The following is a 26668-nucleotide window of genomic DNA, read 5'->3' on the forward strand; positions in this document are numbered from 1 at the left end:
GGTTGTTCTTGGGTGCAAGAGAGGACGAATAGTGTATTATTTCTCAATCATTAGGTTTTGTATGAGAAAACAGTAAAAGAACAGTAAAATGACAAACTGTTCATCTTGATATGTTTTACCACTGGTATGTAATCCCTGTATGTAAACCTATATGCATCTTCCATGAGGTCTTGACCATCATGGCACAGAAGATGCGTTTCTTTGCCCTGTGGCCTCAGGTTGCAGGTTCAAGACCCACTTGTTATGTAATGCAGTAACAACAAAGAATAAACATCAGAGCTAGCCTAAGTGGATAACCAAGCTTCAAAAACATTTGATCACAAGTTTCAATGAAAATTAACATTTTAATATAGTTCAAATGAATATATAAAAATAACATAAATACATGAACAGGGAAAAAAAAAAAAAACTAATTTAGATTGTGAAAAACACAGAATGGCATTATCCACTACCGACAACAGTAGGCAGTGGGACAGTCTGCAGTCATTTATCTTGCTATGTTTTGCCCGCCACTCATACCCTCTCATGCTTTCAAAACACTCCCTTTTGAGACAGATATGCTGCTCACATGAAATCTCAAAATGGAAAATGGTTTACGAAAAAACACCTGACAAAATACTGTATATAATGTACAGCGTTGCTTTACTCCAAAATAAAATAAAGGCCAGTTTCCTTCCATAGGTTAGAAGAATGTCAAATGTTAAAGCATAATGTAACAGGAGAAATGTTTCATCTTTCTGTGATCTACTTTACGTAAGTACGCAGTTATACAACAAATACTGCAATCTACAGTGGGAAAGTATCATGAATTGCTATCGATTAATTACTCTCAATTGTATATGTACACATAGATGTATTGTGGACTACTTTGAGTGTAAAGGGAATTCAACAGTTAAGATACTATCCACAATAAAGTAAAATGCTTTTCAATATCTGTGAGGTCCAAACACATACTGTATCCCAACAATATCCTTTATAAGACATTTTCGCTGAGTTGCACTGGCGCATGACACAATTTGTGAAACTTGCTGCTATTCTACAGCTGTAAATCGTCGTGTCAGTGACACACACTTAAATGTTAAAACAACAAAAGGCCCCATATATTAAGTTTTATATACGTCCATATTAAATGATAAACGCTAGTTTGACTCATTCATTTTGAATGGAATAGGTATTTATATACAAACTAAATGAACTTATACAATGTATATAGTCTTAAAGTATATTTATATTTCTGTCAATGAAATTTTAAGACTTCCAAAGTCTTATCAAAAACATAAAATATATTAAGTCAGTTGCTGACATTCCTGTGAACTACAGTATCAATCAAAAGTGGACACACCTACTCATTCAAGGGTTTTTCTTTAATTGGACTATTTTCTACTTTGTAGAATAATAGTGAAGACATCAAAACTATGAAATAACACATATGGAATCAAGTAGTAACCAAAAAAGTGTTAAAGAAATCAAAAAATATGTTATATTTGAGATTCCTCAAAGTAGCCACCCTTTGCCTTGACAGGTTTGCACACTCTAATATTGTACAATGTAGAAAATAGTAAAAATAATCAAAATCCCTTGAACGAGTAGGTGTGTCCAAACTGTTGACTGGTACTGTAGATGATACTTAAATCAATGATTTTACAATCTAGTTCTTATCGAAAGTAACAACAACCTATTTCTGAGGTATTCACCTCACTCAATCTTGGCACTTGTTTACACATTACACAAACCCAACTGCTCAGTCTTCTCTTTCAGCCAGAGAGAAAAGCAAGCCTCACACACAGCCAATCATCCTGCACTCACACAAACATCACAACTGGCGCTTAAATATAACATAATCGCTGTGCTTTCATATGACACACAAAACAAGCATAAGGCCAAACATGATGAACAGAGAGAACTCAAACTCGGTCTATTTCAGAGAGATGACATTCAGTGCTTCAGTGGTCTGATTCAGTAAGGCTTTCATCAGCCCCCCTCTTTTTTGGACACCCACGCATGCTGACGAACACACACACGCATTCTCCATTAGAATTACTCTGCCCCCCCCCCCCCCCCCCCCCCCCCCCCCCCCCACAGAAACAGTCTTGCATAACAACAACAATGTCCCTTGAGGCTTGTGTTGTTGTTTTTCTCCTACATTCCAGTAATAATTTCAGCAGTATTTTCTTAAGAAGAAAAACCCTTCTACATAATCATCCAATTATACTGTATATCAGACCCAGATGAATGCTGAGTTGAAGTGTTCTGGGGATATCTTACTGGGAAAAAACATTAGAAAGCTGGACTCTTTAGCAGCGTTCATACCAAACCAGACCCTGTAATACCCCAGGTCATACACAGACCTGGGTCCGTTCCTGGGTCAGATAACCCACAAAGTCTCCCCTCAGTCCTCAACTATAACCCAAGACACCGAACAACAATATCCTTGGTTTGTTATGAAAACGGCTTGTTGCTGTGACTACTTGAGACTACCCAGTTTCTTGGGTGTACCCAGTTTCTTGGTCTGCCACAGGTGGGGGGCGATGGTGATGGCGTCTACACTAGCCGACATGGTCTTGGCTGGGATGTGGCTGAACTGCTTCCTGTCCGAGTTGTACTTGTACAGTCCCTCGATCATCTTGGCCGTGATGCTCTTTGGCCCGATGCCCGCCAGCTTGGTGATCTCCTCCGTCTCTGGACAGTAGGAGTACACCGAGCGGAACTGGCAACCCGTGTCCCGGAATAGAACCAGGAAGTTGTTGGCCCCCGACCTCTCCATTTCCTGAAAGAGACAGGGAAGGCAAACAAAGGAACAAAACGTGAAGTGAAAGAGTGAAGTAAAATGAGAGAAAGTAGCAGAGTGTACATCAAACGGCCTACATCTATTATCTTGTTCTTCTGCTCCTCGTTGACCTTGCCCGCCAGGCAGCAGTGGGCCAGTGCATTCTGGATGATATGCTTGTTGGACTTGGCACTGGGCTCCTTGTACAGCTTTGGGCCTGAGGGGAAAAGCAGATACCAGCATAAGGTATGCAGTGACATACTAAGAGAAAGTCAGAACCTGTTCTACACATGGACCAGAGAGCTCCAGTATACTGCAGTAGTTTGGTCTCCTTTTGAAAGCAGAATACTGTGATTGTAGTGGAGCTGTCCGTACCTGTGTACTCTTGGTTGGAGGGAGTGGAGGAGGTTGTGGAGTCGTTCTCCCAGTCCTTCTCTCCGTTACGAGACGGGCAGGATGACAGATTGCCCTCTACAGAGTCTGGCCTCGCAGAGTCTGGTCTCGCAGAGTCTGGCCTCGCAGAGTCTGGCCTCGCAGAGTCTGGCCTCGCAGAGTCTGGCCTAGGGATTTACACACACACATAAACAGTACATTGACACACACACACAGGAACAAGAAAACACACATGCCAGAACACACAGAATAACAGACACACGCAGACACGTTTACAAAAAACAGAGACCGACAGAGACAGACAGACATAGAGACAGACACAGAGACAAAAACACAGACATATACAGAGACAAACACAGACAGACAAAGAGAAACAGGGTCAGACACTGTGACACAGTTCTCCCAGGCAGCCCTCCCTGTTCCCTCCTATTAGATCCTGCACAGTGATCTCTCCGTGGCTGGGATCAGATCAGAAGCATGTGCAGTGGAGCAAAGCTACAGTTCAGTCCTACATTCTGTCTGCTAGGATATGGAGGAGAGACTGCAGTAGGCTACAGCAGCTTTAGGCAACAGTACAGTAACAAGACACACAGTATCCCACTGCAGCAGGCAGTCTCATGTCCCAGGCCCAGGCTTAGTCATGTCCTGGTTGGGGTTAGGGACTTCGCATGCTTTCCTGATGAAACAGTTCTGTAGAGTTTGTGTATATATTATGATGACATTTTGTGACGTTTTTGGACTTCGGTGAGTTTTTTTCCCGGCTGTCTGGGCAAACAAAACATTTTCTGGAGGCAAGCCGAAGTTCGGAGCCGAAGTCTATGCCGCTTTGTCGGTGATTGGTTATCAGTATGGAATCTTCAACAACGTTTTTGTTGTCATTCGACAAGAGATGACTCGTTTTCATTGAAAAATATTGCAACAAACATTAGTTAGATGTAAAATTGCGTGACTAAGATCTCCTTGGAAAAAACGTCAAAATGAATGACAGATTTATTGAGTTCTTAGATTCATTCGGACTATTTTGAGGAAATGTATGGCGTCTCAAAATGGACAAACAGTACTATTGCCGTTTTTCTATCATTTTTCAAGTGAAGGTCTTTTAAGGGAGTATGCGAGCACACTCGTTCAGTTAGGCTAGGCGCCAGCCGAACTGAGGCATGCTGACGCCTTTAGTGTGTAACCTAGCTTGAAGTCTCTGCATACAAAACAAAAGGGACTGTGATCAATGTGATGTGATTCTGGGGGACAGCTGTGAATCAGAATGAGCCTGGCCGTGGGAGTCAGTGCCTTGGACGGGAAAGCGTCTGCCTGCTGCAGCTTGGATGGCTCTGGGTCTAGTATATAGAGGCAACAAGAACACTGGAGCAGTCATCATGGAGCAGCTAGTCTGGAGCAGTCATCATGGAGCAGCTAGTCTGGAGCAGTCATCATGGAGCAGCTAGTCTGGAGCAGTCATCATGGAGCAGCTAGTCTGGAGCAGTCATCATGGAGCAGCTAGTCTGGAGCAGTCATCATGGAGCAACTAGTCTGGAGCAGCTATCATGGAGCAGCTAGTCTGGAGCAGTCATCATGGAGCAGCTAGTCTGGAGCAGTCATCATGGAGCAGCTAGTCTGGAGCAGTCATCATGGAGCAGCTAGTCTGGAGCAGTCATCATGGAGCAACTAGTCTGGAGCAGCTATCATGGAGCAGCTAGTCTGGAGCAGTCATCATGGAGCAGCTGTCATGGAGCAGCTAGCCTGGAGCAGTTATCATGAAGTAGCTAGTCTGGAGCAGGTATTATGGAGCAGCTAGTTTGGAGCAGCTATCATGGAGCAGCTAGTCTGGATTAGTTATCATGGAGCAGCTATCATGGAGCAGCTATCATGGAGCAGCTAGTCTGGATTAGTTATCATGGAGCAGCTATCATGGAGCAGCTATCATGGAGCAGCTAGTCTGGATTAGTTATCATGGAGCAGCTATCATGGAGCAGCTATCATGGAGCAGCTAGTCTGGATTAGTTATCATGGAGCAGCTATCATGGAGCAGCTATCATGGAGCAGCTAGTCTGGAGCAGTTATCTTGAAATATCTAGTCTGGAGCTGTTATCATGGAGCTGTTATCATGGAGCAGCTATCATGGAGCTGTTATCATGGAGCAGCTATCATGGAGCAGCCTCAGAGCAGTGAGTGCTACAGCAGAGAAAGAGCAACGTCGGTGAGGCATAAAGCAGAGCGGAGGCAGGAAGCTAAAGGCATCATGTATGAATTGAGGCAGGAAGCTAAAGGCATCATGTATGAATTGAGGCAGGAAGCTAAAGGCATCATGTGTGAATTGAGGCAGGAAGCTAAAGGCATCATGTGTGAATTGAGGCAGGAAGCTAAAGGCATCATGTGTGAATTAAGGCAGAAGCAGCTGTGGTACTGAGGGGAATGATTCTGCTGTTTTAAAGTAGGTAATTGGTCATCACTCAACTGATACAGCATGAACGTGAAATAACATATATTATCAATCAATCAAATGTATTTTATAAAGCTCTTTTTACATTAAAAACATGTGTTCTCTATGGCACAGTTCATACTTAGAATTGATGTTGGTATACTGTATGTGTCTTGCTCAAACATTATCGAAACATAAATGTGAGTTCTTTAAATATTCTGTCAGATGGGGATTTCTTTTGCAAAGATATTACCTCAAGTAAAAATGGAATTGATTGATCAATCTGGTCTGTGCAGTAGCAGAAACATAAAAGCTAGATAAAAGTCTAGGCCCTCGGCTGATCTAGGGAGGCAGGGGAGTTACTAACCTTCCCTTTCTCTCTTTGGGAGAGCTTAAAAAGAAAGAGATATGGCCTCTCACAGTGCCTAGTTTACTGCTTCTGGGGGGTCTGTGCAAAACAGAGGGGAAACAGAGGAGAGAGGAATAGAGCGAGGAGGAGGAGAGAGAGAGGAAGATTAAGATGCAGAGGTTAAGATGCAGAATGAAAACAATTTTGGTTGCATTACATAGAAAGGTCATAAGACACATTAAATGTCCTCTTGAAGGAGTATTCAAGCTCTTGATGCTCTGTAAGGCCTTTGTTGTTTCGTAGCCAGCCTGGGTGCCAGTCTGCTTAACTCAACTCCTTTGAGATTGTCATGCCAAAAGAGTTGGCTAAACCAGGAACGGGATAACTGTACTGTCTTTTTAATCAGCCAATAGCTGACCTCACCTGGGGGTCCTCTTATCTCCCGCGTTGCTGTCGTTGTCTGCCAGGTTGAGGGAGGCCAGCGACATGCTGGAGACTGAGTACCCACGCGGTCGAGTGCCTGGACGATGTAAACACAGAAGACATGTTTGAGTGTGTGTGTGTGTGTGTGTGTGTGTGTGTGTGTGTGTGTGTGTGTGTGTGTGTGTACTAAATACACATCTACAGTGCCTTTGGAAAGTATTCAGACCCTTTGACTTTTTCCAAATGTTGTTAGTTTACAGCCTTATTCTAAAATGTATTAAATGTTTTTTCCCCTCATCAATCTACACACAGACCCTTTCCTCAGTACTTTGTACCTTTGGCAGCGATTACAGCCTCAAGTCTTCTTGGGTATGAGACCACAAGCTTGACACACCTGTATTTGGAGAGTTTCTCCCATTCTTCTCTGCAGATCCTCTCAAGCTCCGTCAGATTGGATGGAGAGTGTTGCTGCACAGCTATTTTCAGGTCTCTCCAGAGATGTTCGATCAGGTTCAAGTCCGGGCTCTGGCTGGGCCACTCAATGACATTCGAACACTCCCGTGTTGTCTTGGCTGTGTGCTTGGGTCGTTGTCCTGTTGGAAGGTGTACCTTTGCCCCAGTCTGAGGTCCTGAGAGTTTTGGAACAGGTTTTCATCAGGGAACTCTCTGTACTTTGCTCTGTTCATCTTTGCCTCGATCTTGACCAGTCTACAAGTCCCTGCCGCTGAAAAACATCCCCACAGCATGTTGCCACAACCATGCTTCATCGTAGGGTTGGTGCCAAGTTTCCTCCAGACATGACGCTCTTGGTTTCATTAGACCAGAGAATCTTGTTTCTCATGGTCTGAGAGTCTGTAGGTGCCTTTTGACAAACTCCAAGCGGGCCTTTTACTGAGGAGTGGCTTCCGTCTGGCCACTCTACCATAAAGGCCTGATTGGTGGAGTGCTGCAGAGATGGTTGTCCTTCTGGAAGGTTCTCCCATCTCCACAGAGGAACTCTAGAGCTCTGTCAGAGTGACCATCGGGTTCTTGGGCACCTCCCTGACCAAGGCCTTTCTCCCCCTGATTGCTCAGTTTAGCCGGGCGGCCAGCTCTAGGAAGAGTCTTGGTGGTTCCAAACTTCTTCCATTTAAGAATGATGGAGGCCACTGTGTTCTTTGGGACCTTCAATGCTGCATACATTTTTCTGTACCCTTCCCCAAGTCTGTGCCTCAACACAATCCTGTCTCGGAGCTCTACGGACAATTCCTTCAACCTCATGGCTTGGTTTTTGCTCTGACATGCACTGTCAACTGTGGCACCTTATATAGACAGGTGTGTGCCTTTCCAAATCATGTACAATCAATTTGTAAAAACGTCTCAAGGATGATCAATGGAAACAGGATGCACCTGAGCTCAATCTAGCATCTCATAGCAAAGGGTCTGAATACTTATGTAAATAAGGTGGTTCTGTTTTTTTTTGTTTAAATACATACAAAAAAAATGTAAAAATCTATTTTCCCTTTGTCTTTGCCCTTAAGACAGGTGGACTCCAATCCAGTTGTAGAAACATCTCAAGGATGATCAATGGAAACAGGATGTACCTGAGCTCAATCTAGCATCTCATAGCAAAGGGTCTGAATACTTATGTAAATAAGGTATCTGTTGTGTTGTCTGTGCCCTTGAGAAAGACACTTTCTTTATTTATAAAAATATATATATATTTTCACTTTGTCTGTGCCCTTGAGAAAGACACTTAACCTAATTTGCTCCAGGGGTGCCGCACTACTATTGCTGACCCTGTAAAACAACACATTTCCCTGCACCTATCGTGTGAATGTGACAACACAAAAATGTGTTCAATTAATGTGTTAGTCCCCACAAGGAAAATGGCTATTTTAGGGGTGACATTTAGGGTTACAATTAGGGATAGTTTTAGGGTAAAGGAAAATAGGATTTTGAATGGGAATACATTTTTGGGTCCCCACAAGGATAGTAAAACAAACACTTGTGTGTGTGAGAATCTATTTGTATACTATTTGTAGTATGTGTGTGTTACCGGTGGCTCTGATGGGGGGCTTGGGTGACTCCATGACGTCCCTGTGGATGGATTTGGGGCGTGGCTTCTTTTTAAGACTTCCATGACGGGGCCTGACATCCATATCCTCCACCTGCTTCAAATGCTTCCTCCTCATGTACTCGTTCTTTATGTAATCTTTCCTCTGCTTGTCGTCCTCTCGCTTCTGCTGCTCCTCCTCTGCTTTCAGCCTAGGGAAAAGGGAGAAAAGAGATGAAGCTTTAATACTTCTGTGGGATTACCAAATAAGAGAAGTTACTAAGGTGCGGATTTTCACTGACTTCACTGACTCCATTCCAAGTGGAAGTTAAGACTTTTTATTTTATTTAACTAGGCAAGTCAGTTAAGAACAAATTCTTATTTTCAATGACGGCCTAGGAACAGTGGGTTAATCACATTTATTTGTCACATACACATGGTTAGCAGATGTTAATTTGAGTGTTCAGGGACAGAACGACAAATTTGTACCTGGTCAGCTCGGGGTTTTGAACTTGCAACCTTCCGGTTACTAGTCCAACGCTCTAACCACTAGGCTACCCTGCCGCCCCGAGATTCACCCCTCAATGAATAAAAGAGAAGTAGCTTGGGTCTGAAACCAACCCCGAACGGTAGTTTTCAGACTCCTTAAAGGTGGTTTTCAGACTCCCTAATAGCAGTTTTCAGACCCCTTTAAAGGTAGTTTTCAGACTCCTTATTAAAGGTAGTTTTCAGACTCCCTAATAGCAGTTTTCAGACCCCTTTAAAGGTAGTTTTCAGACTCCCTAATAGCAGTTTTCAGTCCCCTTATTAAAGGTAGTTTTCAGACTCCCTAATAGCAGTTTTCAGACCACTTAAAGGTAGTTTTCAGACTCCCTAATAGCAGTTTTCAGTCCCTTTAAAGGTAGTTTTCAGACTCCCTAATAGCAGTTTTCAGTCCCCTTATTAAAGATAGTTTTCAGACTCCCTAATAGCAGTTTTCAGTCCCCTTAAAGATAGTTTTCAGACTCCCTAATAGCAGTTTTCAGTCCCCTAATAGCAGTTTTCAGTCCCCTTATTAAAGATAGTTTTCAGACTCCCTAATAGCAGTTTTCAGTCCCCTTAAAGGTAGTTTTCAGACTCCCTAATAGCAGTTTTCAGACCCCTTAAAGGTGGTTTTCAGACTCCCTAATAGCAGTTTTCAGTCCCCTTATTAAAGGTAGTTTTCAGACTCCCTAATAGCAGTTTTCAGTCCCCTTAAAGATAGTTTTCAGACTCCCTAATAGCAGTTTTCAGACCCCTTTAAAGGTAGTTTTCAGACTCCCTAATAGCAGTTTTCAGTCCCCTTAAAGATAGTTTTCAGACTCCCTAATAGCAGTTTTCAGTCCCCTTAAAGATAGTTTTCAGACATCCTAAGGGTAGTTTTCAGACCGGGCATAAGAGTAGAAAGGGTACAAGGCCTTGAAGGTGCAGACTGACCGTGCTTCCTCCTTCCTCTGCTCCTGCTCCAGCTCCTGCTGCTGTTTCTTCTCCTGTTTCTCCTTCTCTCTCCTCAGCCTCTTCTCCAGCAGAGCAGCCCTCTTCACCGCCATGTCCTCCTCTCCCTTCCCATCGTCCTGGAGGGGTACGGGTTGGACACAGAGTCAGAAAAAGGTTAGAAAACATTTCCGAATTTAAATGGCTGACACCAAATGGTTGACACCAAAGTTCTACTTAGAGTGGAAATTGTAATCTTCTTGTCATGGAACGTTCGGTGCCAACATGAAGGCTAGTTTACTTAGTTTTTTTTGTAGCTCCAGAGACTAAATGTGATCAGACAGCATTGTCACATCCTCTCACTTCAAAGAGCCCTCATTAAGATCAGTCAAATGTATGTCAGGGGGAATTCAGGCATCCATTCCATCATGTCAGATGCATATGACCAATTTGAACCAGTTAGAACATGTTGTGCAGTGGTGACTAGATATTTTGTTCCCTGGGATAAGGACATGTGTGCTTCTACATCTGCATTGCTTGCTCTCTGGATTTTACGCTGGGTATCTGTATAGCACTTTGACAACTGCTCATGTAAAAAGGACTTTATAAAATAAATGTGATTGATTGAGATGTGTCTGTTGAAAGTTGATGGTAGCTTCCAGAAAATACACTGAGTAGCTGTTAGCTATCCCATCTGCAGTGGTATACTGTACAGTAGCTCTGTTGGCTCCATTCTCCTAGCATAGCTCTGTTGGCTCCATTCTCCTAGCATAACTCTGTTGGCTCCATTCTCCTAGCATAGCTCTGCTGACTCCATTCTCCTAGCATACCTCTGTTGGCTCCATTCTCCTAGCATAGCTCTGTTGGCTCCATTCTCCTATCATAACTCTGTTGGCTCCATTCTCCTAGCATAGCTCTGCTGACTCCATTCTCCTAGCATAGCTCTAGTGGCTCCATTCTCCTAGCATAGCTCTGTTGGCTCCATTCTCCTGGCATAACTCTGTTGGCTCCATTCTCCTAGCATAGCTCTGCTGACTCCATTCTCCTAGCATAGCTCTAGTGGCTCCATTCTCCTAGCATAGCTCTAGTGGCTCCATTCTCCTATCATAGCTCTATTGGCTCCATTCTCCTAGCATAGCTCTGTTGGCTCCATTCTCCTAGCATAGCTCTAGTGGCTCCATTCTCCTAGCATAGCTCTAGTGGCTCCATTCTCCTATCATAGCTCTATTGGCTCCATTCTCCTAGCATAGCTCTGTTGGCTCCATTCTCCTAGCATAGCTCAATTGGCTCCATTCTCCTACAGTAGCATAGTTCAGTTGGCTCCATTCTCCTACAGTAGCATAGTTCAGTTGGCTCCATTCTCCTACAGTAGCATAGTTCAGTTGGCTCCATTCTCCTACAGTAGCATAGTTCAGTTGGCTCCATTCTCCTACAGTAGCATAGATCAGTTGGCTCCATTCTCCTACAGTAGCATAGTTCAGTTGGCTCCATTCTCCTAGCATAGATTAGTTAGCTCCATTCTCCTACAGTAGCATAGATCAGTTGGCTCCATTCTCCTACAGTAGCATAGATCAGTTGGCTCCATTCTCCTACAGTAGCATAGTTCAGTTGGCTCCATTTTCGTACAGTAGAATAGTTCAGTTGGCTCCATTCTCCTACAGTAGCATAGTTCAGTTGGCTCCATTCTCCTACAGTAGCATAGTTCAGTTGGCTCCATTCTCCTAGCATAGATCAGTTAGCTCCATTCTCCTACAGTAGCATAGTTCAGTTGGCTCCATTCTCCTAGCATAGATCAGTTGGCTCCATTCTCCTACAGTAGCATAGTTCAGTTGGCTCCATTCTCCTAGCATAGTTCAGTTGGCTCCATTCTCCTAGCATAGATCAGTTGGCTCCATTCTCCTACAGTAGCATAGATCAGTTGGCTCCATTCTCCTACAGTAGCATAGTTCAGTTGGCTCCATTCTCCTACAGTAGCATAGTTCAGTTGGCTCCATTCTCCTACAGTAGCATAGTTCAGTTGGCTCCATTCTCCTACAGTAGCATAGTTCAGTTGGCTCCATTCTCCTACAGTAGCATAGTTCAGTTGGCTCCATTCTCCTACAGTAGCATAGATCAGTTGGCTCCATTCTCCTACAGTAGCATAGTTCAGTTGGCTCCATTCTCCTAGCATAGATTAGTTAGCTCCATTCTCCTACAGTAGCATAGATCAGTTGGCTCCATTCTCCTACAGTAGCATAGATCAGTTGGCTCCATTCTCCTACAGTAGCATAGTTCAGTTGGCTCCATTTTCGTACAGTAGAATAGTTCAGTTGGCTCCATTCTCCTACAGTAGCATAGTTCAGTTGGCTCCATTCTCCTACAGTAGCATAGTTCAGTTGGCTCCATTCTCCTAGCATAGATCAGTTAGCTCCATTCTCCTACAGTAGCATAGTTCAGTTGGCTCCATTCTCCTAGCATAGATCAGTTGGCTCCATTCTCCTACAGTAGCATAGTTCAGTTGGCTCCATTCTCCTAGCATAGTTCAGTTGGCTCCATTCTCCTAGCATAGATCAGTTGGCTCCATTCTCCTACAGTAGCATAGATCAGTTGGCTCCATTCTCCTACAGTAGCATAGTTCAGTTGGCTCCATTCTCCTACAGTAGCATAGTTCAGTTGGCTCCATTCTCCTACAGTAGCATAGTTCAGTTGGCTCCAATTATCCTACAGTAGCATAGTTCAGTTGGCTCCATTCTCGTACAGTAGAATAGTTCAGTTGGCTCCATTCTCCTACAGTAGCATAGGTCAGTTGGCTCCATTCTCCTACAGTAGCATAGATCAGTTGGCTCCATTCTCCTACAGTAGCATAGATCAGTTGGCTCCATTCTCCTACAGTAGTATAGTTCAGTTGGCTCCATTCTCCTACAGTAGCATAGTTCAGTTGGCTCCATTCTCCTACAGTAGCATAGATCAGTTGGCTCCATTCTCCTACAGTAGCATAGTTCAGTTGGCTCCATTCTCCTAGCATAGATTAGTTAGCTCCATTCTCCTACAGTAGCATAGATCAGTTGGCTCCATTCTTCCTACAGTAGCATAGATCAGTTGGCTCCATTCTCCTACAGTAGCATAGTTCAGTTGGCTCCATTTTCGTACAGTAGAATAGTTCAGTTGGCTCCATTCTCCTACAGTAGCATAGTTCAGTTGGCTCCATTCTCCTACAGTAGCATAGTTCAGTTGGCTCCATTCTCCTAGCATAGATCAGTTGGCTCCATTCTCCTACAGTAGCATAGTTCAGTTGGCTCCATTCTCCTAGCATAGATCAGTTGGCTCCATTCTCCTACAGTAGCATAGTTCAGTTGGCTCCATTCTCCTACAGTAGCATAGTTCAGTTGGCTCCATTCTCCTACAGTAGCATAGATCAGTTGGCTCCATTCTCCTACAGTAGTATAGTTCAGTTGGCTCCATTCTCCTACAGTAGCATAGTTCAGCTGGCTCCATTCTCCTACAGTAGCATAGATCAGTTGGCTCCATTCTCCTACAGTAGCATAGTTCAGTTGGCTCCATTCTCCTAGCATAGATTAGTTAGCTCCATTCTCCTACAGTAGCATAGATCAGTTGGCTCCATTCTCCTACAGTAGCATAGATCAGTTGGCTCCATTCTCCTACAGTAGCATAGTTCAGTTGGCTCCATTTTCGTACAGTAGAATCGTTCAGTTGGCTCCATTCTCCTACAGTAGCATAGTTCAGTTGGCTCCATTCTCCTACAGTAGCATAGATCAGTTGGCTCCATTCTCCTAGCATAGTTCAGTTGGCTCCATTCTCCTACAGTAGCATAGTTCAGTTGGCTCCATTCTCCTAGCATAGATCAGTTGGCTCCAGTCTCCTACAGTAGCATAGTTCAGTTGGCTCCATTCTCCTACAGTAGCATAGTTCAGTTGGCTCCAGTCTCCTACAGTAGCATAGTTCAGTTGGCTCCATTCTCCTACAGTAGCATAGTTCAGTTGGCTCCATTCTCCTAGCATAGATCAGTTGGCTCCATGCTCCTACAGTAGCATAGTTCAGTTGGCTCCATTCTCCTAGCATAGTTCAGTTGGCTCCATTCTCCTAGCATAGTTCAGTTGGCTCCATTCTCCTACAGTAGCATAGTTCAGATGGCTCCATTCTCCTAGCATAGATCAGTTGGCTCCATTCTCCTACAGTAGCATAGTTCAGTTGGCTCCATTCTCCTACAGTAGCATAGTTCAGTTGGCTCCATTCTCCTAGCATAGATCAGTTGGCTCCATGCTCCTACAGTAGCATAGTTCAGTTGGCTCCATTCTCCTAGCATAGTTCAGTTGGCTCCATTCTCCTAGCATAGTTCAGTTGGCTCCATTCTCCTAGCATAGTTCAGTTGGCTCCATTCTCCTACAGTAGCATAGTTCAGATGGCTCCATTCTCCTAGCATAGATCAGTTGGCTCCATTCTCCTACAGTAGCATAGTTCAGTTGGCTCCATTCTCCTACAGTAGCATAGATCAGTTGGCTCCATTCTCCTACAGTAGCATAGTTCAGTTGGCTCCATTCTCGTACAGTAGAATAGTTCAGTTGGCTCCATTCTCCTACAGTAGCATAGTTCAGTTGGCTCCAGTCTCCTACAGTAGCATAGTTCAGTTGGCTCCATTCTCCTACAGTAGCATAGTTCAGTTGGCTCCATTCTCCTACAGTAGCATAGTTCAATTGGCTCCATTCTCCTAGCATAGTTCAGTTGGCTCCATTCTCCTACAGTAGCATAGTTCAGTTGGCTCCATTCTCCTAGCATAGATCAGTTGGCTCCATTCTCCTACAGTAGCATAGTTCAGTTGGCTCCATTCTCCTACAGTAGCATAGTTCAGTTGGCTCCATTCTCCTACAGTAGCATAGTTCAGTTGGCTCCCTTCTAGCATCGCTCAGCGGTTTACTACTCTAGCAGTACACACAATTACTGTCCCAGACCCAGAAGAAGTCATGGTTCATGAGTCATCCCATAGTTGATGTTGTGCCAGACACACAGTTCTGCATGAACATTATACTGTCCTGTTGCTTTTACATTGCTTACACTGTACACGTAACTTTAATATTTTATGATTATAACAAAAATGGATCAATGAACGCATTCTACATTTTAGAGTCGTAACATGCTAAATACAGTACTTGTACCGTCATCTCACAATTCTGAAATTCCTACCTTGTAGAAGAACCCACAGCACATTTTCTGGTCCTCTCCGTACAGCTCTCCACTCAACTCCAGACCCTGTCCTCCCAGAGGCTTCAGTGCAGACATTGGTACTTCTATCAGGTCTCTACTGGGCTGGGACAGCACCTCTGCCAACTTCTCCGTCCTTCCATCTCTCCTCTCCTCCTTCCCTTCCTGCTCTCTCCCTTTAGTGGGCGAGGAGGGATGAGCGCCTGCACTCCTTATCCCCGCCTCTGCTACCTCTGGCTGTGTCTCAGGCTGCTCATTTTGGTTCTGGGGCTCCTCTGCTCCCCCTGGGGCCCCTCCCTCCCTGCCCTCTTCTGTGGCCCCAGGACCCTCATCATGTCCCAGGTAGGCAAAGGAGGTGACCTGGGTCTGGCTCGGGGAGAAGCGTCTTAGCCTGGGCAGACTGTCCACGGACGTGGGGGTGTTGAGCATCCGTCTTAAGGGAGTTACCTTGAGCTCGCTGGGGCGTGGGGTACGGGGGGTGTGAGGGGTGCTGGCGTGGAAGGACGCTGGTCGGCGCTTGAGGCCGCCAGGGGAACGGTGGGGGGCGCGGGGGGAACCACCGGCAGAGGACAGGATGGGGGACATGGACCCCACGGACCCACGGCCGGCTACGCTGTTTCGCCGGAGCTCCCGTAGCTGCCTGTAGAGAGAGTAGAAATGTGGAATTACATTTTTGCAATGATAACTAACCAAGCGATAATAGTATTGCGATAATTGATACCACAATTAATGAATGATGAAAACACATGGTTTTAGTCTAAATATCATGCCATTCTAATGCACAATTTATGTGTATTGATTACTATACCTGTATGTGTATGTGTGTGTGTGTGTGTGTGTCTGTGTGTCAGTTGTACCTGTGTGGTGAGGGCGCTGGAGGAGGTATGACCCAGGACTGTTGCTGTTCCCTCATGGCCATGATCCTGTCCTGCTGCTGAGCCAGCCGCTGCATCTCCGTCTGCAGGAACCCCAGGGACGTGTTCAGCCTCTCGATGGAGCTAGTGTACTCAGCCACGTCCACTTCTCCAGCCACTAACCCTGGAGCAAGACACAGCGGACACGTCTACTTTATAAGGTGGGTATCACACATGTATACAACGGTACACATCCTGAAGTATGACTGCTCTCTAGCCTGGCCCTCTATCATTTTGTAATAATGGTCAATGGTCAATGTCGAGACAAAATTGGCAACAGAACAAACAGAGCTGGGACCAGGCTAGATTTTATTGAACCTTTATTTTAATTTGGAGTCAAAGATGAGACTAAGATGTATTTTTCAGATGCTCCAAAGAGTGGAAAATAAAAGTACAAGGCAAAGTTTTTGATTTGATCAGGAGCTATAGTGGTGACCCACCTGCACTCTCCTCGCAGGGGGACTTGGGAGCGGCTCCATCGGGCTTGCACCTCTCCGCCTGGCCCAGACTGCCTGCCGGGGTGAGGTCTGGGCCCCCAGGGAGGGGGCTGGTGGGAGAGGGGGTTATCCCTTTCCGTCTCACCACGTTGAGGAAGGCTGTCCTCCCCATCTTCTGACGATGCCTGGTGAACGCTGCCTCCACCTGAAACAGTGACAAAAATTGTTGATTATTTCAGCACATTTTTAATAGCCAATGAACATGCTGGCTTGGTATGCTAAATTATCCAACAAGATGATGGTTCAAATGAAGTGATTTCTGATTGATAACTAACTCTAATCATTTGATTGGACTGCTCCTTTAAAAAAAAAACTAGTAGACCGTTGTTTTGTTCTTTGTCTGACACAATACCCAGTTACCTAAGTAAATGGTGCACTACTTTTGAACAGAGCCCTATGGAAATAGGGAATAGGAACCCTTAGGGAATAGGATGCCAGATGCCGAAGGGAAGACGCTCTCGGAAGCTGAACTAGCCTATACCTTCTTCTTCTGGGCCTCGATGGCTCTGCGTTTCTCCTCCAGCTTCATCTTCAGGTGCACCATCTCTGACGACAGCAGGTGGGTGTGGTCTTTGGTAGAGGGTGTGGCCGGGCTCTGGGCTGGGTGGGCGGGGCTTGAGCCCTGTGAGGGGCAGAGAAAGAGAGAAACACAGAGTAGGAAAAGGGACGTTGAGAGAGAGAAAGAGAGGAAACAGAGTAATACATCAGAGAGACAGTTTCTCTACTGACCTCAGGTGTGGCAGTTTGTGCGGGCGTGTTCGGAACATTGAGCTCGGAACTCTCGGGGGTGGTCCCTCCACTGCTCCGTCCCTCAAGCTTACGAAACTTCTGCTCGGCGAAGCTGGTCATGCGAACCACGCCTCCGCCTGAACCGCCAGAGGACGAGGCAGGGCTGGGCACATGGGACAGGGGGGCGGTGGGCACCGAGCTGGGGCATGGGCTGCTCCTCTCTCCCCTGTCTCCGTTCCTCACCCCCCTCTCTCCATCCCCCTCTGGTAGGGGACAGGATCGTGTCATAGCCTCATAGTCAGGGTCTATATCAGAGTAGTCCCTGAGGGAAGAGTTGTCCTCCTCCAAACTCTCCTGGATGTCCTCTGTCCTCACGTGGATCCCTGTGTCCACCTCATCTGTAGAGGCTGAGTTGGGGTCGGCCTCGTCCGCCCGGGCCTTAGCCGATCCTGGGTAGTCGTCAGGGTCGTCGCCTGGGTCTGGAGGTTCAGCTCCATCATGTAGGAAGAAGCCGTTGGCCCCGGGCCCCAGGCTGCCGTGGGGCCTCTCTGTGTCGTCGTGGATGATCTTCAGGGCCTCCTCGATGCTGGGCGGGGTTGACGAGCTGAGGGGTACGGGGGGTGTGCTGCCGCCCTTGCCGTTCTCTGGGAGAACGCCATTGGAATATCTAGATTACCAGACATGTATGATAATTTATTAGACACTTATTCATAGCATCTAACCGTTAACATGTATGTAACATATTTACATTCAATATGTGTCCCCCGTACAGACATTAAAACGCGCAACAGATCCATCAGACGTACCTGCTCTGGCTCCTGTGTGGCTGAGTCTGCCCACGCCCCAGTGCTTTATGGGAGTTGTAGTTACGTGAGTCGTAGTCCTCCTCAGGTATGTGTCCAGCACTGCAACCCTGACCGTTAACGCTGACCGGCTGAAAGGGGAGTTGGTGCCTCACGCCCTCCCGAGGTGTGTGGTGAACTTTGAACCCCCCCAGGCCGTCTGTGCTGGCAGAGCGGGTCATGCCTCGGAGGGAAGGACCCCGACAGAGAGGGGCGCTTGGGTCCCCGTCCAGAGGAATCTCAAAGGAGATGCCCCGAGACCGTCTCTCCTTAGGCCACGTCCCAACACAGCCGTCCACATAGCACATGGACGCCGACCTCTTGATCACACCTGCCAGGAACAAGGAAAATGATTCGCTTGGTTTACACAGAGTACCAGTAGTAGTTCAGTCGTCAGCCAGATAAGATAAAGGAGTGTTTGTGATTCTGAGGAGAGGGGTAGGTAGTTCCTGTGTTCTTACCTGAAGCAGAGTCTGGTTGAAGCCTGAGAGAGCAAGAGAGAGAATTTTACCATAAAGCTCAAGAGCATACCTCCTGTAACTGCTAAGTTGAACTATGCTGGACCTTTCACAACATTGTTCAATAAGAGAAAATTAAATAACTACAGGTGATTATATTAATTCAATATTAATTCATACCTGTCGTGTTTTGGGCTGTCAGGTCTGTCCCCAAAGTCCTTTTTGGCTGGGCTACACATAGGACCCATAGTCCTGGATGAATGGGCAGGATCACAGGCTGGGTACAAACAAACACTAATCATTCCTCAGGATCCTCAAGTCAATAAAGGTACGTGACGTGATCTGAGTTCTGGTGAAAACTGAAATATAATGTGATATGCAAATGAAGTTGATGTATCTTCATAATCCCAACCATCATCATCCTTTTTGGCTTTCAAACACCAATATCCTTACCTTGTGGGTCAAAGACTCTGGGCTGTACAAACGAAGGCTTCACCACTTCAAACCACCAGAACAGCTCTGCCATAAACACCAGGTAGTTGTTCTGCAACAGGACAAAACACAACATAAACACCAGGTAGTTGTTCTGCAACAGGACAAAACACAACATAAACACCAGGTAGTTGTTCTGCAACAGGACAAAACACAACACACCAGGTAGTTGTTCTGCAACAGGACAAAACACACACACTAGTTAGATAGGGGGAAAGGAAATGTAATACATCCAAATAACTGCATTTGTCCAGAAGGTGTCTCTGTTGAGACAAGTCACAGACGAGGCAACATACTGTATAGTGGCTGGTAGATCAATGATGAGGTCAGGGATAGCAGGTAAAGCTGCCTCCAAGCTACCCTGGTTGCTAAGTAACTGAGTGTGGGTGTGTGTGTTATTGGCAGCCTCAGATTTCTCCGTTACCTCAACATCTAGTGTATAGTGGAGAAAACAGATATATATTAGAGTGTGCCATAGACACACACAACACAGAGTATAATATGGCTTCATTCCTTTAATGATTCATCCACTTCTTCTGACTGGGCCTCTGTCTCTATGGAATGGAGGGTCTTCATTGACCACAACCTCCCCGCAAACTAAGACTGGACTGAAGATTTCAAAACATTGTTGCTTGGATATTCCCCTTTGGATTGTCAAGAGCTTTTGGACATTGAGTTTAGAGTGTAGGACACCCACCCACACTGTGGTGGTGTGGTTAGGGGTTCTGGAGAAAGTTTGGCCAGTAGTGAGTTGGCTCCATGCCAGGGCCTTTAGCTGCTCTTCAGGACACGTTCTCTCACCCTCTGCCCCTCCCTGAGACGCTTGTTGCACTGTGACCAGTCTATACACACCCAGTGGTACATGGTGTGTGTGTGTATACACGACAGGCCAAAGGGGGCCCTGTGCCCCCTATTGGTTGTGTTTGTCTCACTAAATAGGAGGTTGGTACAAACACACACACACACACACACAGTCTAAGGAAAGGACACAGTGTGCCAACAGTTAGGGGCAGGACCAGAATCCCAATTGGTTCTGACTAATGTTCCTATACTACATGTTACGCATTCTAGCAGTCTATAACCACATTGCATGGTTACATTACATGGTTACATTACATAGTTACATTACATTACATATTTAAATTACATGGTTACATTACATTACATGGTTACATTACATGGTTACATTACATGGTTACATTACATAGTTACATTACATGGTTACATTACATAGTTACATTACATGTTTACATTACATAGTTACATTACATGGTTACATTACATGACATGTTTACATTACATAGTTACATTACATGGTTACATTACATGTTTAAATTACATAGTTACATTACATGTTTAAATTACATGGTTACATTACATTACATGGTTACATTACATAGTTACATTACATAGTTACATTACATAGTTACATTACATGGTTACATTACATGACATGTTTACATTACATAGTTACATTACATGGTTACATTACATGTTTACATCACATAGTTACATTACATAGTTACATTACATAGTTACATTACATGTTTACATTACATCGTTACATTACATTACATGTTTACATCACATAGTTACCTTACATTACCTTACATGTTACATTACATTACATGTTTACATTACATGATTACATTACATAGTTACATTACATTACATATTTACATTACATAGTTACATTTCATAGTTACATTACGTGTTTACATTATATGTTTACATTACATGTTTACATTACATGGTTACATTACATAGTTACATTACATTACATGGTTACATTACATGTTTACATTGCATAGTTACATTACATAGTTACATTACATTACATGTTTACATTACATGTTTACATAGTTACATTACATAGTTACATTACATGGTTACATTACATGGTCACATTACATTACATGGTTACATTACATGTTTACATTACATAGTTACATTACATTACATGTTTACATTACATAGTTACATTACATAGTTACATTACATGGTTACATTACATAGTTAAGTTACATTACATGGTTACATTACATAGTTACATTACATGGTTACATTACATGTTTACATTACATGTTTACATTACATAGTTACATTACATGGTTACATTACATGACATAGTTACATTACATAGTTACATTACATGGTTATATTACATAGTTACATTACATGACATAATTACATGACATAGTTACATTACATGGTTACATTACATGCTTACATTACATAGTTACATTACATTACATGGTTACATTACATGACATAGTTACATTACATAGTTACATTACATGGTTATATTACATAGTTACATTACATGACATAATTACATGACATAGTTACATTACATGGTTACATTACATAGTTACATTACATGGTTACATTACATGACATGTTTACGTTACATAGTTACATTACATAGTTACATTACATGGTTACATTACATTACATAGTTACATTACATGGTTACATTACATAGTTACATTACATAGTTACATTACATAGTTACATTACATGGTTACATTACATTACATAGTTACATTACATAGTTACATTACATAGTTACATTACATGGTTACATTACATGGTTACATTACATGTTTACATTACATTACATGGTTACATTACATAGTTACATTACATTACATAGTTACATTACATTACATAGTTACATTACATGTTTACATTACATAGTTACATTACATTACATGTTTACATTACATAGTTACATTACATAGTTACATTACATTACATGTTTACATTACATGGTTACATTACATTACATGGTTACATTACATTACATGTTTACATTACATGGTTACATAACACATTCTGTATGAATGAGCAGTAAATCAGAACTCATTACGTATTATTTGTAAATAATCAACAGTTCTGTCATCCTCTGATAGAAAAGGGCAAAACAACAGAGGCCTGGAGAGACAGGGAGAGACAGGGAGAGAAAGGGAGAGGCAGGGAGAGACAGGGAGAGACAGGGAGAGACAGGCACAGAGAAAATAGCATGCCACTTCTCTCTAAGCAGCCTCTGTCTGTCTGTCTTAAGGGAAGAGCTTGGCTAGCTAAAGGGTCCTGTCTGTTTTGGAATAGCAACACACACACACACACACACACACCAACGCTTATTTGACTTTGCGGAACAGTCAGTATGGCAAAATGTGCCCCTCCTATACACACACACACACACACACACACCCAAATCATTACTAACTCTAACTCTATGTATCATTACTAACTCTATGTATCATTACCAACTCTCTGTATCATTACTAACTCTAACTCTGTATCATTACTAACTCTATGTACTAACTCTATGTATCATTACTAACTCTATGTATCATTACTAAGTCTATGTATCATTACTAAGTCTATGCATCATTACTAACTCTATGTATCATTACTAACTCTATGCATCATTACTAACTCTATGTACTAACTCTATGTATCATTACTAACTCTATGTACTAACTCTATGTATCATTACTAACTCTATGTACTAACTCTATGTATCATTACTAACTCTATGTATCATTACTAACTCTATGTATCATTACTAACTCTATGCATCATTACTAACTCTATGTATCATTACTAACTCTATGCATCATTACTAACTCTATGCATCATTACTAACTCTATGTATCATTACTAACTCTATGTATCATTACTAACTCTATGCATCATTACTAACTCTATGTATCATTACTAACTCTATGCATCATTACTAACTCTATGTATCATTACTAACTCTATGTATCATTACTAACACTATAAAGGTTCAATTCAAAATACCCCCTTTCAGCCATTTGTCCACACATACCACTCAACGAGATCTATAGCACCACTCTATCTCCAATGTCAACACTCCATATCCCTCCCTACCTAACCCAGGCCATGACCCCCCTGGTCCCTCGTTGTTACCCCAGCCCACCCCCTGCCCCCCCCAGCCCCCTTCCTGTCCCCCCAGACCTCCTCCCTAGTCCACAGCCTCCCTCTCTGTCCTGTCCCCCTGGTTCTACCTTGATAGAAGAGTGGGCATAGAGCCTACCTTGATAGAAGAGTGGGCATAGAGCCTACCTTGATAGAAGAGTGGGCATAGAGCCTACCTTGATAGAAGAGTGGGCATAGAGCCTACATTGATAGAAGAGTGGGCATAGAGCCTACCTTGATAGAAGAGTGGGCATAGAGCCTACTTTGATAGAAGAGTGGGCATAGAGCCTACCTTGATAGAAGAGGGGGCATAGAGCCTACCTTGATAGAAGAGTGGGCATAGAGCCTACCTTGATAGAAGAGTGGGCATAGAGCCTACCTTGATAGAAGAGTGGGCATAGAGCCTACCTTGATAGAAGAGTGGGCATAGAGCCTACCTTGATAGAAGAGTGGGCATAGAGCCTACCTTGATGGAAGAGTGGGCATAGAGCCTACCTTGATGGAAGAGTGGGCATAGAGCCTACCTTGATAGAAGAGTGGGCATAGAGCCTACCTTGATAGAAGAGTGGGCATAGAGCCTACCTTGATAGAAGAGTGGGCATAGAGCCTACCTTGATAGAAGAGTGGGCATAGATCCTACCTTGATAGAAGAGTGGGCATAGAGCCTACCTTGATAGAAGAGTGGGCATAGAGCCTACCTTGATAGAAGAGTGGGCATAGAGCCTACCTTGATAGAAGAGTGGGCATAGAGCCTACCTTGATAGAAGAGTGGGCATAGAGCCTACCTTGATAGAAGAGTGGGCATAGAGCCTACCTTGATGGAAGAGTGGGCATAGAGCCTACCTTGATGGAAGAGTGGGCATAGAGCCTACCTTGATAGAAGAGTGGGCATAGAGCCTACCTTGATAGAAGAGTGGGCATAGAGCCTACCTTGATAGAAGAGTGGGCATAGAGCCTACCTTGATAGAAGAGTGGGCATAGATCCTACCTTGATAGAAGAGTGGGCATAGAGCCTACCTTGATAGAAGAGTGGGCATAGAGCCTACCTTGATAGAAGAGTGGGCATAGAGCCTACCTTGATAGAAGAGTGGGCATAGAGCCTACCTTGATAGAAGAGTGGGCATAGAGCCTACCTTGATAGAAGAGTGGGCATAGATCCTACCTTGATAGAAGAGTGGGCATAGAGCCTACCTTGATAGAAGAGTGGGCATAGAGCCTACCTTGATAGAAGAGTGGGCATAGAGCCTACCTTGATAGAAGAGTGGGCATAGAGCCTACCTTGATAGAAGAGTGGGCATAGAGCATGTCCTCCAGGGAGAAGTGGCAGCAGTGGTTGAGGTTGTCCCTACAGAACTCCTGCACCAGCTGCAGATTGTACAGACTGTCAGCCAGCGACATGGTCTCCTTCAGACAGATATCTGGAGGGTGGGGAGAGGAGAGAGCACAGGGGCGGAGTTAGAGTTTAAGGGTTTGTTTTCAAATATATCCGAAAAGCTTCAGCAATGCATCAATGGCTTGCTTGTTTGGGGTCACTTAGAAATGTCCTTGTTTTTGAAAGAAAAGCACAAAAAAAAAAAATCCATCAAAATAACATCAAATTGATCAGAAATACAGTGTTGACATTGTTAATGTTGTAAATGACTGTTGTAGCTGGAAACGGCAGATTTTTAAAATGGAATATCTACATAGGTGTACAGAGGCCCGTTATCAGCAACCATCACTCCTGTGTTCCAATGCCACATTGTGTTAGCTAATCCAAGTTAATCATTTTAAAAGGCTAATTGATCATTAGAAAACCCTTTTGCAATTATGTTAAAGCAGTAAAACTGGCCTTTAGACTAGTTGAGTATCTGGAGCATCAGCATTTGTGGGTTCGATTACAGGCTCAAAATGGCCAGAAACAAATACCTTTCTTCTGAAACCCGTCAGTCTATTCTTGTTCTGAGAAATTAAGGCTATTCCATGCGAGAAATTGCCAAGAAACTGAAGATCTCGTACAGCGCTGTGTGCTACTCCCTTCACATAACAGCTCAAACTGTCTCTAACCAGAATACAAAGAGGAGTGAGAGGCCCCGGTGCACAACTGAGCAAGAGGACAAGTACATTAGAGTGTCTAGTTTGAGAAACAGACGCCTCACAAGTCCTCAACTGGCAGCTTCATTAAATAGTACCTGCAAAACACCAGTCTCAACATCAACAGTGAAGAGGCGATTCCGGGATGCTGGCCTTCTTGTTCCTCTGTCCAGTGTCTGTGTTCTTTTTCCCATCCTAATCTTTCCTTTTCATTGGCCAGTCTGAGATATGGCTTTTTCTTTGCAACTCTGCCTAGAAGGCCAGTATCCCGGAGTCGCCTCTTCACTGTTGATGTTGAGACTGGTGTTTTGTGGGTACTATTTAATGAAGCTGCCAGTTGGAACACAGGAGTGATGGTTGCTGATAACGGGCCTCTGTACGCCTATGTAGATATTCCATAAAAGAATCCGCCGTTTCCAGCTACAATAGTCATTTACAACAATAACAGTGTCTACACTGTATTTCTGTTATTTTAATGGACAAAAAATGTGCATTTCTTTCAAAAACAAGGACATTTCTAAGTGACCCCAAACTTTTGAACGGTAGTGTACGTATACAGTTTATACAATATATATTATTGAGAGTGGCCATGGTCTGTCTTAAAAACATTGAAATGTATTTGCATTTGTACTTTATTAGAAATGTATCTTTTCTAAAGTATTTAGTATTATTTGGCCAGAATAACAGTGGGAGGAGGCAGGGTTAGAAGGCAGGGTCGGGGACAGTAAACATCTGATAGTAGCACACAGAGCCATCTATATTTGACTGGGCACAAGTAGAGGGAGTGGAAATGTTTATCTTTCAATAAATAAGTCAACGGACTATGTTGCTATTAACTCCTGACCAATCACGTCTTAGCCTGGCCCTGGGGCATTATTGGAATAGTGGGTGGAGTCTGGCCCACTGGCTACTGTATAAACAGGCTCAAAACTTAAAACATGCCACTAATATCTCCCTCTCTCACCCTCTCTCACCCTCTCTCCCTCTCTCACCCTCTCTCACCCTCTCTCTCTCTCTCACCCTCTCTCACCCTCTCTCTCACCCTCTCTCACCCTCTCTCTCACCCTCTCTCACCCTCTCTCACCCTCTCTAACCCTCTCTCACCCTCTCTCACCCTCTCTCACCCTCTCTCACCCTCTCTCACCCTCTCCCCATCTGTCTCTTTTGGGGTGGCAGGTAGCCTAGTGGTTAGAGCTTGAATCCCCGAGCTGACAAGGTAACAATCTGTCGTTCTGCCCCTGAACAAGGCAGTTAACCCACTGTTCCTAGACCAGTTAACCCACTGTTCCTAGACCAGTTAACCCACTGTTCCCAGGCCGTCATTGTAAATAAGAATTTGTTCTTAACTGACTCGCCTAGTTAAATAAAGGTCAAATACAAAAACTCTCCACCCTGTCTCTCTCTTTCCCTCATATCTTTCATTGCCCCCCTCTCTCTAACTTTCTCTCCATCTCTCTCTGTCTCTCCCTCCCCACTCATGTCTCTGCTCCCCTCTGCCCTCTCTCTCTCCTACGCTATCTCTCATGATATGTATTTCACTCAGGTTTAATTGTTCATCCCCAAATGACACCATTATTATTGCATAAACCTGAACCTCATGGACTCTTTGACGTTGTTGGCCAAATTGTACACATTGACTTCATCACTAGGGGCTAATCTTCTTTCCAATGGAATCATTCTG

General features: G+C 44.0%; 1 protein-coding gene across 3 annotated transcripts in view; it reads right to left on the minus strand.

The window, feature by feature from the left end:
* Nucleotides 1-330: 330 nt before the first annotated feature.
* LOC109869204 (calmodulin-regulated spectrin-associated protein 2) overlaps nucleotides 331-26668 on the minus strand; it is a 75002-nt gene continuing 48664 nt past the window's right edge. The window contains exons 6-22 of one of the 3 annotated variants that reach the window (XM_031810098.1): nucleotides 24193-24332; nucleotides 18925-19015; nucleotides 18652-18748; nucleotides 18475-18497; nucleotides 17978-18344; nucleotides 17172-17838; nucleotides 16924-17064; nucleotides 16386-16587; nucleotides 15889-16069; nucleotides 15014-15671; nucleotides 9839-9975; nucleotides 8387-8595; nucleotides 6349-6445; nucleotides 5944-6024; nucleotides 3143-3327; nucleotides 2866-2984; nucleotides 331-2767 (exon numbers count right to left, since the gene is read on the minus strand). In XM_031810098.1, the coding sequence (XP_031665958.1) occupies nucleotides 2465-2767; nucleotides 2866-2984; nucleotides 3143-3327; nucleotides 5944-6024; nucleotides 6349-6445; nucleotides 8387-8595; nucleotides 9839-9975; nucleotides 15014-15671; nucleotides 15889-16069; nucleotides 16386-16587; nucleotides 16924-17064; nucleotides 17172-17838; nucleotides 17978-18344; nucleotides 18475-18497; nucleotides 18652-18748; nucleotides 18925-19015; nucleotides 24193-24332 (3698 nt within the window). In that variant the 3' untranslated portion in view covers nucleotides 331-2464. The remainder of the gene's footprint in view (nucleotides 2768-2865; nucleotides 2985-3142; nucleotides 3328-5943; nucleotides 6025-6348; nucleotides 6446-8386; nucleotides 8596-9838; nucleotides 9976-15013; nucleotides 15672-15888; nucleotides 16070-16385; nucleotides 16588-16923; nucleotides 17065-17171; nucleotides 17839-17977; nucleotides 18345-18474; nucleotides 18498-18651; nucleotides 18749-18924; nucleotides 19016-24192; nucleotides 24333-26668) is intronic. The other 2 variants (XM_031810099.1, XM_020459178.2) reach the window with 2 other exon arrangements.

This window comes from Oncorhynchus kisutch, linkage group LG30, assembly GCF_002021735.2.
Source record: "Oncorhynchus kisutch isolate 150728-3 linkage group LG30, Okis_V2, whole genome shotgun sequence".
NCBI classification, from domain to species: domain Eukaryota; kingdom Metazoa; phylum Chordata; class Actinopteri; order Salmoniformes; family Salmonidae; genus Oncorhynchus; species Oncorhynchus kisutch.